At 53.6% G+C, this 11791-nt stretch overlaps 2 protein-coding genes across 2 annotated transcripts; one reads left to right on the top strand and one right to left on the bottom strand.

Annotated features, from left to right (window-relative positions):
• Positions 1-2985: 2985 nt before the first annotated feature.
• DUOXA1 (dual oxidase maturation factor 1) lies at positions 2986-6459 on the top strand. Its single transcript, XM_068964114.1, has 6 exons — positions 2986-3132; positions 3453-3510; positions 4473-4607; positions 4854-5067; positions 5331-5548; positions 6218-6459. The coding sequence occupies exons 1-6, from the start codon at positions 2986-2988 to the stop codon at positions 6457-6459; spliced, it is 1014 nt and encodes a 337-aa protein (XP_068820215.1).
• A 1175-nt stretch (positions 6460-7634) lies between these two features.
• DUOXA2 (dual oxidase maturation factor 2) lies at positions 7635-11013 on the bottom strand. Its single transcript, XM_068964115.1, has 6 exons — positions 10867-11013; positions 9731-9788; positions 9303-9437; positions 8834-9047; positions 8215-8429; positions 7635-7828 (listed from the first exon to the last, which is right to left on the bottom strand). The coding sequence occupies exons 1-6, from the start codon at positions 11011-11013 to the stop codon at positions 7635-7637; spliced, it is 963 nt and encodes a 320-aa protein (XP_068820216.1).
• Positions 11014-11791: the final 778 nt, after the last annotated feature.

Below are 11791 nucleotides of genomic sequence, written 5' to 3'. Positions count from 1 at the left end.
TCCATGGAACAGCCAAGTGAAAACATACACAGGATAGCTGGCCCTTATGTGTTTCAAGCCCAAGTAGGACGTCTGTGTGGAGACAGATCTGAGAAGCATCAGCCATGAAGGGATGAACTTGCCTAGAAAATCATGAAGAGTTACTAGAAGAAGAAAGCCAAGGCAGAATCCTGGGGAGCATGACTGTTTAAGCGGGGAGAAAGAACTAGCAAAGGGGCCACGAAAGGGATGGCCAGAGGCAGGAGACCTAGGAGAACGTGGTGTCATGGAAGCCCAGGGAGGAAGTTAGAAGAAAGAGAAATTACCATGGGGAGGGCAAGAAGGATGAAAAGTGAAAGTTTCCCTTTAAATTTAGCACTTGGTGACCTAATGGGGAAGGATTCCCAGGTGGCTCAGTGGTAAAGAATACACCTGCCAGTGCAGGAGACACAGAAGACTTGGGTTCAATCCCTGGGTAGGGAAGATCTCCTAGAGAAGGGGATGACAACCTGCTTCAGTATTCTTGCCTGGGAAATTCCATGGGCAGAGGAACCTGGTGGGCTACAGTCCATCGGGTCACAAAGAGTCAGACATGACTGAGTGTCTGAGCTCTGAGCACACATGCACACAACCTAATGGAGAAGCTGGGGTTAGAGAGAAGCCAGATTCACTGGACTGAGGAGATAAGGTAGTGGACACACACGGAGACTGTTCTTCCCAAAAGCCTGGCTGTGAAAGGGAGAACATGGGACAAGGTAGCAGCTGGAAGGGACCCAAAAGTTCAACAGAAAGAGCTCCTTCTCTTTGTGTCCTTAAAATGGGAGAAATTAAAGCATGTTCTTGATAGAAAGAGCTGGCAGAGAAAGAGGAGCTGCAAAATCACCAAGAGAAAGGGGGATAACTGATGAGATAGGTGGTGGTGAAGGTGGGCAGGATTGGGGTCAGAGCCTAAGAAGAAAAGATTCCATTGCTCTAGGATGGGAGAGTTGAAGAGTTAAGAGAAAAAGCAAAACTTCATGTTAAAACTGAGGCAGAGGTTATTCGACTTGCCCCAAAGAGAGGACTGAACGTTTAAATTGTCTCTTTGCCTGATACCATGCTTCCTCCCATAGACAGCACCAGGAGGTGGCCAGCCTAGAAGGAGAGGGAGAGTCTGGGAGCCACAAAATTTAGAACTAGAATGGGTCATGGAGATCACCATGCCCAACTGCAGATGAGGAAGCTAAGAAACGGAGGTTTTCATTTGTCTGTCTAGTTATAAAATCAGTCAGTAAAGAACTGGAACTAGACCCAGAACTGATTCCAGCCCAGGGTTCCCTGTAAGGATTGTCGAAAGAGATAAACGGGAAGTAATGAAATGCCCCCCTCCTTCCCAATCTACTAGCTTCTACTTATTAGTATTATTCTGTTCCAGATACTATTCTTAACACTTTATAGACACAATCTAGTTTCATATTCACAATGACCCTATGAAGTTAACATTATCATCATCCCAATTTTAAAAATAACATCAAGTCTCTTTTGAGGTCAAGTAACTTGCAAGAGGCAAAGGCAGAATTAAAATACAGAGCTTCTAAACTCCTAAACTTATCCTTCCATTGTATCACTTAACAAGACACTGCCTGGTCAAACTATAAATTATGGAGCTTCCTGGCTACCAAGGCCCCAGTACAAATCATAGACAGGGAAATGAGCAGAGCTGGGTTCCATGATCATAAGAGGAATTTTTTTTTTCACATTTTGACATGTCTAAAATTGAGATGTATCTTACCAACAATGGCTATTATAGTTTATTTGTTTGTTTGTTTTGCTGCACTGCACAGCATACAGGATCTTAGTTCCCCAACCAGGGACTGAACCTGTGCCCCCTGCAATGCAAGCACAGAGTCTTAACCACTTAACCAGGGATGTCCTGGCTGTCGTGACTTAATTGGCAGGGATTTTTTTCTCTTTCTTTCTTTGTGATACATAAAATAACAGCCTCCATTCCATCTGGATTTCACAAGACACTGTTGATTCAGGTACCATTTTCCCAGTATTTTGTCTGCAAATGGACAAACTAGAGCCAAATAGCTTTGAGATCAGGGAACAGAGAGAACAGAGCTGAGCCAGGGCTTGAGCTGAAAGGAAGCCTGGGAATTTAAATCAAGGAGAAGAGCCGCTGTTGATGATGTGTGGGTGGAAGGACGTCTGGTCCCAGCACTGTTCCTAGTGAAGGGCGGGCTCCTTCAGTGCTCACTGAGGTGCACTAGTTCAGCTCAGTTGTTCTCCAGTTACCAGCGCAGGAGCCAGGGTGCTCCAGAGAGCTGGTCAGACGGGAGGGGGAGGGTCTGGGAATCAGCCCTCTGGTGCTGTAGCTGGATTACGTACACTTAGCAGAGCTCTCTGGCCTTTGTTCCTTTGGGGACTGAGAAGGAAAGCCAACCTTTTTGTAATCTCTACCATCTTTCAGCCTTATGCCTTACCTTGACAGTAAATACAGCTCTTTTTATGTTCTGTGATCTGACTGCTTGTGCTGGAAGCCTGAGGGAGATAAAAGAGAATTATATTTCCTAAGACAGTCCCAGAGGAAGCAGAGAAGCCTTGAGGGTAGCGGTGGCACTGATTTAGGGGACCTGGGGATTACGAAGAAAGCATGGGGTGACAGAGACTTATTGCCAAGACCTTTATTTTCTCACAGCTAAGGATGGCTGAAGGATAGTGGAATGGTGGTAATAGGCATTAGGCTGAAAGATGGTATAGATTACAAAAAGGTTGGCTTTCCTCCTCAGTCCCCAAAGGAACAAAGGCCAGAGAGCTCTGCTAAGTGTATGTAATCCAGCTACCTCACCAGAGGGCTGATTCCCAGATCTGGACTGGCCTCCGGTCTGGTGAGCTCCAGAGAAGAGGGGTCTGGTGTACTCTCTGCTGCATCTCCAGCACCGGGAACAGTGCCTGGCACAGAGAGGGCACTCAGTGAACACCTATTGTTGTTGCAGAGCCTCTGCCTCCCCTGAACAACCCAAAATGGCTGCCTTTGGACACACATTCCCCTTCTATGCTGGGCCCAAGCCGACCTTCCCAACGGACACCACATTGGCCGTCATCGTCGCCATCTTTCTGACTTCACTGGCCACCTTCATCATCATCCTGCCAGGCATTCGGGGCAAGATGGTGAGAAACAAAACAAACCCTGCAGACCCCAGCCCCAGAGAGACCTTGACCTTGGAAGGAGGGGTCCAGACTCTCTGGTTACAATCAGATTCAGGAGAGAGTCTAGTCCTGAGAAAACATCAGCCACCCTCCCAGCAGAGAGCTCCCCACTCCCTGACAGATAATTACTGAGTATCTGTTCTGGGCCAGGAACTTTGATCTCAGTTGACTGAGTGACCTCAGCTTTAGAGCAAACACCCTCCCCAAGTCTGGGAAGAGAAGGGGTGGATTTGGAAGGAGGGTGAGACATCGTGAGCCACCACTCCCGCCCTGTGACACAGAGGCTGTTCTGGATGCTGCGGGTAGTGACCAGCTTATTCATTGGAGATGTGATCCTCGGTGAGTGTGAAGGGCAGCTGACTTGGGCAGCTCCTCCGTCTTGTCTCTCCCATCGGGGTGTCCCCACAGCAGCCTTTGCTTCAGGGTGGACTTCTAGACCTCCCTTCCCACATCTCCCTCGCCCTGGACTTATTCCCTCATGTCTACCCTTTCCCTGAGAGCTGCAAGACTCCTCCATGTGTCTCTCCAACCTTCTGAACATTTTTATTCAGTGGAAAGCAGGTCAAATGAATGCCTGTGGGGAGAGGGTCTCTGGAGACTGGAGGGAAAGAATGGCGGAGGGCTGGCTTCGCTTTGGGGATTAGGCAATAGGAAACACAGAAAGTCTCTGTGTTGAAGCTCCCTGTGTTTGCCTAGAACCATTTATTATGTTAGTGTTTCCTCCCCCAGCTGGTTGAGTAGCGCTCCCTAAATGGGGGAAGAGAGGGGAGGGGTAAGAGGAGTATAACCAGGGGAGGGAGATATTGGATTCTGACCCATTTATTCATTTTTTTAAAAAATTTTATTTTGGGCTGTGCTGGGTCTTCATTGCTGCACGGACTTTTGCTTTAGTTGCAGCGAGCAGGGCCTCCTCTCTAGTTGCAGTGCATGGGCTTCTTATTGCAGCGGCTTCTCGTTGCGGAGCACAGGCTCTGTAGCATAGGCTCAATAGTTGTGGCGCATGGGCTTAGTTGCTCTGAGGCACGTGGGATCTTCCTGGACCAGGGATTGAACTTGTATCTCCTGCATTGGCAGGAGCTTCTTTACCACTGTGCCACCAGAGAAATCCCACTCCACCCCCATTTATTCATCTCATACATGTCGCTGGCAAAATTACTATGACCCAGGCCTTATGCTGGTTAATGGATACACAATTATGAGCAAAACAGACATGGTTGGCCCCCTTGGTGCTTTCCCCCTGGCTCTAACCCAGCAATGCCCAGGCCTCCCTGAGTTCTTGTGTATCCAACTCCCCAACCCAGCCGTGAATTTCAGTTCTGAGTGGTCTGTGGGCCAGGTGAGCACCAACACGTCCTACAAGGCCTTCAGTTCCCAGTGGATCAGCGCCAACGTTGGGCTGCAGATTGGGCTGGGAGGCATCAACATCACGCTCACAGGTGAGGGAGGGCTCTTACCTGTGAGGGAGGGCAAGGCGTGGCTCTGTGTCTTTGGGAGCTATGCTCAGAGTGGTCTAAAGAGCAGGATGCGGGGTGGTAGGAAGGGAAACTCTCAGACCTTGGAAATGGCCTTCTCTCACTGGAGACCATAGCCTGGCCCTCTGTCCAGCGTGATAAAATGCTGCCCAGGTACATCTCCACTCTGGCCCTTGGGTCTCTGTTGAGCACAGCTGCCCTCTTCCCCAGGGACCCCAGTACAGCAGCTGAATGAGACCATTGATTACAACGAGGAGTTCACCTGGCATCTGGGGGAGAACTACGCAGAGGAGTACGCCAACGCACTGGAGAAGGGGCTGCCAGACCCCGTGCTCTACCTGGCCGAGAAGTTCACCCCACACAGCCCCTGTGGCCTGCATGGCCAGTACCGCCTAGCGGGACACTACACCTCGGCTATGCTGTGGTGAGCGTGGCCGGAGGCCCTGCTGGCCTAGACTCAGGAATGGGGCTTCCACCCATCTCTCCTACACTCATGTGGAGATCCCTAGTGAGATAGTCTGGTGCCGGTGACCACAGTACTTGGTTGGGAAGCCTACAGGCAGGAATCCCCACCTCACCTCTTTGGGGTGTCCTTGGGTCCCTGAGCCTCCACCTCAGCCCCTCCAGGTAGAAGTTCGCCCCAAATGAGGCAGAGGTACCAGCCTTCACCAGGTCCTGGCTCTCCAGGGTGGCATTCCTCTGCTGGCTGCTGGCCAACGTGATGCTGTCCATGCCTGTGCTGGTCTACGGTGGCCACATGTTGCTGGCCACAGGTCTCTTCCAGCTGTTGGGACTGCTCTTCTTCTCCACGGCCACATCCCTCACCCCGCCCTGTCCCTTGCGCCTGGGTGCCGCCACACTGCACACTCACCGTGGGCCTGCCTATTGGATCACGTTGACCACAGGTGAGGCCCTGGGACAGGCAGTGGGGGGCTCAGGGCCAGGGCCCAGAAGGCCCATGGGGTTGAGGGTCTGCCTCTGGGGACCAAGGACGCCTTTCCCCTCTTTAGAGCCCCCTCCCTCTTAGATTCCTTATCCCCAGGCTTCACTTCCTTGCATTTGTATGTATCTGTCTTTGTCATATCCCTTATTCCCTAACTCTCTCTTCACCCAGCTCTTCCCAAAATCTTCTGACCTCATGACCCCCCCCCTTCCCCAAAACACTTTCCCGTGTCCCCCATTCCTGGAACACTTCTCTGTCCTTGCCTCACAGAGTCTTAAATTGCCTGGCAGTTTTATTCTTTTCTCCTGTCCTACTGTGTCTGCCCCCTTAAGCCATTTCCTATGTCTCCTCCTGTGTGTCCTGCCCTCCTCCAAGTGCTTCTTGGTTTTCAGAGTTTTCTCTCTCTACCCTGGGATGTAACTGAAGGAACACTGGGTTTAGAGTCCAAAAACTCAGGACAACAGACCCATAACAGCCATACGACCTGATACTGATCATCTCTTGGAGCACAAGTTGCCCTGAAGCAGGGACACCAGGCCTCCCTCAGGAGGGGCCTAATGCTCTTTGGAAAAGATGTCCTTGGGAGGGTGTTCCTATCACTGAGGTGGGATACTTGTTGCTCCATCACCAGGACTGCTGTGTGTGCTGCTGGGTCTGGCCATGGTGGTGGCTCACAGGATGCAGCCCCACAGGCTGAAGGCTTTCTTCAACCAGAGTGTGGGGGAGGACCCTGTGCTGCAGTTGAATCCCGAGGAAGGGGGACTCCTGAGCCCTCGCTACCGGTCCGCCACTGAGAGCCCCGAGCCGCAGGACATCCCTCTGTCAGAGGCTTCCTCCGAGGCCCCCTGCGAGGAGCCTGACTGTGCCCTGTAACCGTTCCTTTCCCTGGTGGCACCTGGACTTCCAAAATGGCTCCAGACTTTTCTGGAACCCACCCCCTCAAACCACCAGAACTGCCGACAGGCTGGGTTGTATCAGTTCCCAGCCCCAGTCTGAAAGTGGAATAGGGAAAGAGGCTCTATCTATTGGTGTTAAAAGTGGAACAAAACAAAAAGCTCTAAGGCAGACATCAAGGCTGCTCATAAACCAGACCAAGCAGAGATTACCTGTTTCTGCCTAGCAACCCTGCTCTCCCCTGGTGGTTTGCCTCAAGGTGGCATTTACTGAGACCCAGCTTCACCCACATAATGACATATGTGTGTGCGGGGTTACAATGTGATTCTTCTATGGTCCCTCTCATTCTTCTGCATGTCTTTGATTTCCTTTTTCCTGGGTCCCTTTTGTTTTTCTTTTACTGCCCCAGCTGGTGTGATTTCATTAATGAAAGTACTGCAAGGGAGAAGAGACCAAACTTCTTGTCTTAGATCTAATATTAACTGAGTGTGCCACATTCTCTCTGAGCGTCTGTTCTAAACTTGCCAAATAAGATTGTAGGATTTGCCAAGGACCTTAAAAAATTCCCAGGGTTTACATATTTATGCCTTGTTGACATAGCTTGGCCCTCAGACACCACTCCTTTGATGAATAAACTAAAGTAGTGAATAAACTCCAAAATAATATTTCTTTCAAGCCCACTCAGCAGAAAGGGATCCCAGGGGGCCAGTGGCAGGGGTGGGGAGCTGGGAAGACCTGTCTGGTCACTGCTACCATGTCCTTGGGGCAGCTCAGGAGGATGCTGGCTTTGGTTGGTTCTTCCCTGGACTCACTAGAGGGCACCCTCTCCCGGGTTACTCTGCATTTTTCAGACAGATAGAACCCGGCGTGAGTGGCAATGCAAAGAGTGTACTAGACTATCTCCAACCTAGGGAAGTCTCGTACGCCCGGAAAGCCTTAAAAAGCCAGGGAAGACAATGGGGAGAGTTTCTAGAAAACAAAAGAGAAAGAATTTATTTCCAGCTCACCCTGGGAGACTCTTTCCCCGGAGCGGGTGTCACATCCGAGGCCACCGGCCTCTCCCATCGCGCTCCCGGAGCTCCTCCGCTCGGCGGGCACCGCACCCCGGCCTGCGCGGGGACCAAGGCGGAGAAGGAGTCCGACGTTGAGTCCTTTCACAAGTTAGTACTGATGGTTAAGTCCGAGGCCCTGAACTGCTTATGCAGTGGGTTGCTGAGGACGAGAGGCGAGCTCCCCTTCGCTGGACTTTCGAGGTCCTTGACACTTCCTTCCAAGAAGAGGCGAAGAGCGCTGGGCCGAGCGTAGTGCAGACTCAACACCGCCGCTCCGAGCAGGAGGCACAGGACGCCTGCGATAGCGCAGTCGGGGCGGGGTTGGGGGTGGGTAAAGGAGGCTGTTAGGGCATCAGAGCCCAGCCTCCCCATCTCCATCTGTTAGAGGTATCTGCATTCACCCCCCCAGCCCCCCCACACACACCCGCAGAAAGATCTCTAGTATGGAATGCATGATACGCGGGTTCTCATGCTTAGTGGGGTAAGATACCGAAGGAACCCTTCCGAACTCCGTTCCCCTCCCTCATCTGCAAAGTAAGTGTAACAATGCCAGCGTCTACGAACTAGTGAGCGGGACAGATCAGATAATTTATGTGAACTCACTATGCAAACTGGAAAGCGCACACTGGTATAAATCCGTCCCCGCTCCCAGCCACCGGGGGCGTGTTCCCTCGGTCCTCACCAGTGGCCAGCGTGATCCAAAAGGCTGCGCCATAGTGAGTGGTGAGCTCGGAGGAGCCGAGGCGGAGCTGGCAGAGAGGCACGCTGGAGATAGAGGCGAAGGCGAACACCGAGAAGAGCGCGAAGGTGCCGGTGATGAGGAGAGCCAGGCCTCCGTAGTGCGGAACCGGCATGGAGAGCAGCATGTTGGAAAGGAGCCAGAAGCAGAAGGCCACCCTGCGGGGGGGGGGGGGGGGGGCCGGGGCGGTGGCGCTGTGAGCCTGGTCCTCCAGCACGCCCGGCTTCCCACGGGCTTGCAGGCTCTACATCCCAACCCAGAATCAAAGTTCGGGGCTGGGATGGCAGAGGCGCAGGGAAACACCGGAGGGGAGTAGCCGGCGTTTAGCCGTTTCTGGTTCTCTTCGGATTCCGGCGGCCGGTACCGACCTCGTAACTATCTGCCCCCGGGGCTGCGAGTCTCACCCCAAGCGCGTCAGGCTGCAGCGGGAACTCACATCCTCTAGCTCACGCGCCCCCACCCCACCCCACCTCCACCCCCACCCCTACCTCCACCCCCACCTCCACCCCCACCCCCACCTCTGCCACATACACACACACAGAGACGCAGAGTGTCTTCTCACCATAGAGTGGCCGAGGCGTAGTGTCCCGCCAGGCGGTATTGGCGGTAAACCCCGCAGGGGCTGCTCGGAGTGAACTTCTCCGCCAGATAAAGAATCGGGTACGGCAGCCCCTTCTCCAGGGCCTCCGCGTACGCCCCGGCATAGTTTTGGCCTAGCCGCCAGACGAACTGCTCGTTGTAGTCGATGGTCTCGTTCAGCTGCTGCACTGGGGTCCCTGCGGATGGCGGCGAGGTTACCGGGCTGCGTACAGCTAGGACCCGGCGACTAAGCGGATTCAGTTGGGAAAGTGAGACTCCGAGCAAAATGGGTTTGGCAGCGGTTGAGGAAAACACCAATCAGTGAGGGCCAGAAGTTATTTGAACTTGTGGGATCTGTCCTCACAGGTCCCCCAGCTGTTCCTGCCATCCTCCCCCGACCCATGGTGTCTGTCTGCCAACCCCAGGAGCTCACATAGCCGCAGCCCCCTCACCTGTGAGTGTGATATTAACACCCTCCAGGCCCACATGCAGACCGACTTGGGCTCGGACGCGTTCCACGCTGAAGGCCTTGTAGGATGTTTTGGTGCTAACGCTGCCGACTGACCATTCTGCGCTGAAGTGCGCCGCTGTGGGGAGACGCACACGGTGGGGGCGGGGAGAGGTCAGGTAGAAGACTGGGGACGTGGAATTGGGAGAGTGGTGATGGGAGGTGGGAACGGGCACAGAGTTGGCGGGGGTGGGTAGGGGGGCGTCTAGAGCCCAATCCATATACACGGTAAGGGTGGAAGCCTGGGTACTAGAAAGAGAATGGGAAGAGGGATTGGGAACCCAACTGAAGTTCTCCACTTGCCCAAGTGTCCTCTGGCCACCCCCTTCCTCACCACAGGTCCTCTCCCCATCCACTGCATGACACACTCACCCACAACTTCTGCTCCTATGAACAGGCTGAGAAGAACTCTCACCAACCAGAACCATCGCTGCAGGAGCACATACTGGGTCAGGTCTGGGTACTGCCTGACCAGATTCCCGCAGACCTCCCTTGACCCCATACTGCCCTGGCCTTGAGTGACTCTGCAACTTCCCTCTCCTGCCCACCTTTCCCAGTTACATTCTTGACCTTTAAAGGCTGAAGTCAAGTCATGCAAGTACCTCTGAACCATTGGCATGTCTGATGTTTTCTGGCTGCATGTTTCTACCTCCCTAGCCCCATTTCCCAGTCCACCCTGCCACTGGGCTGTCTCTACCTTATCCTCTCCCGCCACCCCCATCCCCTTTTTTCTCTGGCTATTGGTTCCTACTCCTGAAGCTGCTTCCTGCTTGGCTCACTGCCATGGTGAGGCTCAGTGAGTCCAGAAGTGCTAGGCAGGCAGGGGTCACCTCCCTCAGGAGAGGGAGGCCTCAGGGTCTGGTCACCAGGTAGAGGAGGTGGGACACTACATCTCAGATATTACTAGGCATGCCAGTTTCCCAGAAAACCAACACAAGACCTGGGGAGCCTTGAGAAGCAGACAACTTAGGTTCTGGGAGAGGGGGAAATCTAAGAAAAAGTGCCCAGTTTACCATAACTTTGAAGAAATTGCTTTAGGATGGGGGCACACGACAACAAAGTGCAGAGGCGAAACATAGCAGTCTGAGTTGCTGTTTTCTGTCCTCTTAGCCAGAGGTCATCACCCGGAGGTCAGGAAGGGGGTGGAAAGGGAGTGGAGGTGCAGCCTGGGGAGAGGAGGGGGTCCCTGCAGCAGGTGAAGCCTTGAACTGACCCCAGGATTACCAGACTGGACACCCACTCTCTGCAGCACCCTCCTGAATGTTCCAGCTTGGTGGGGCAGGGTCCTCTCTGAATGTCCTGCAGAGGCTTTCTCCCTATTCTTGGGAAGGGGTGCGTACTGGACCAGACTACTGGGGTGCTCCCCTTGTGTTCGCCTGGTTCAGTGTGCTTCAGCCTGACTCTTCATGAAAGACCCTGCTGCTCTCCTACCTGTCCTGAGTTCTCCAGAGACAAGCTGTCCAAGATGCCCTCCATCCCCCAGACCAGAGCTTCTACTACCCCCTTACCGAGTGGCCACGAATCCCGGGTAAGATGAGCAGGAAGCTGGCGGCCAAGACCAAGAACACGAGAATGACGATGAGTAGAGGGACACTGAGGCCGGCGGCATGCCGGGGCTGAGGGTAGAAGGGCAGCACACCATCCCACAGAGTCATGCTGCAGCCCGGCTGAGCTGGGTGTGTTCCAGCGGGGAGAGCAATCACTGGCCTTCGAGTCCAGGTCCCACTTGCCTTTACTCTGTCCCCTGGGTGCGAGCACTAGACCCAATGGAAAAGTCAAGTCTGAGCGTCTCCGCTCCCCTGTAAGGAAGCCAGCAGCTAACTGCTCTCAGGCGCTCTGGATTGGCCGATACCGAGTTAGGCAAGTGGGAGAGCGGGCTCTGAGGGTTCGCTCTGCGTTTGGAAGTCGCATGGGACCTGAAACCCCTTTTATAGCAGCGTGAGCCGAGCGCTGAGCGCTGTCGGGACTTTGCAGTTGGGTCCCAGAGGGAAAAGATCATGCAAATAAGAGGCGGAGGTCATTATGCAAATGAGAGGAGCCCCACCCGCCTAGCAAGAGGGAGCGGCCCGGTCCAGATGCTCACATCTGGCGCTGGTCTAGCCTAAGTGGAACACCTGCACAGCTGTCCTCAGAGGATCCAGAGAGGAGGGTGAGAGTGAAGCTGGGGGTGGCTGAGGATCTGCGGAGCTGGGGAGGGAGGAAGTGGGGAGAGGCAGGAAGCAGAGCAGAGAGGCAGAGATTCCAAGAAAAAGACTTCTGACCCGACGGGATCCCTAAGCCAGAGGTTGGACCGGTACTTGGGACTTGATCTTCCCATCCCTCAGTGTCCATGGACAGGTATTCACTGAGGGATATGAGAGGCTTGTGCCCTTAAAAACGTGCCCTGTGGGTGTGGGTTGTTGGCGATACTTCTAAAAGCTTCGCTCCAGAAAT

Source organism: Capricornis sumatraensis, chromosome 2 (assembly GCF_032405125.1).
Source record: "Capricornis sumatraensis isolate serow.1 chromosome 2, serow.2, whole genome shotgun sequence".
Taxonomy (NCBI): domain Eukaryota; kingdom Metazoa; phylum Chordata; class Mammalia; order Artiodactyla; family Bovidae; genus Capricornis; species Capricornis sumatraensis.
This window is presented reverse-complemented; position numbering and strand designations above follow the sequence as displayed.

What these genes read in the sequence shown, in the direction of transcription:
- DUOXA1 (XM_068964114.1), top strand. Translation starts at nt 2,986, where the DNA reads ATGGCTGCCTTTGGACACACATTCCCCTTCTATGCTGGGCCCAAGCCG. An exon ending in CAGGCATTCGGGGCAAGATG is followed by an intron (nt 3,133 to 3,452) that starts GTGAGAAACAAA and finishes CCTGTGACACAG; the next exon opens with AGGCTGTTCTGGATGCTGCG. An exon ending in TACACCTCGGCTATGCTGTG is followed by an intron (nt 5,068 to 5,330) that starts GTGAGCGTGGCC and finishes CTGGCTCTCCAG; the next exon opens with GGTGGCATTCCTCTGCTGGC.
- DUOXA2 (XM_068964115.1), bottom strand. Translation starts at nt 11,013, where the DNA reads ATGACTCTGTGGGATGGTGTGCTGCCCTTCTACCCTCAGCCCCGGCAT. An exon ending in TGTTAATATCACACTCACAG is followed by an intron (nt 9,048 to 9,302) that starts GTGAGGGGGCTG and finishes CGCCATCCGCAG; the next exon opens with GGACCCCAGTGCAGCAGCTG. An exon ending in TACGCCTCGGCCACTCTATG is followed by an intron (nt 8,430 to 8,833) that starts GTGAGAAGACAC and finishes CCCCCCCCGCAG; the next exon opens with GGTGGCCTTCTGCTTCTGGC.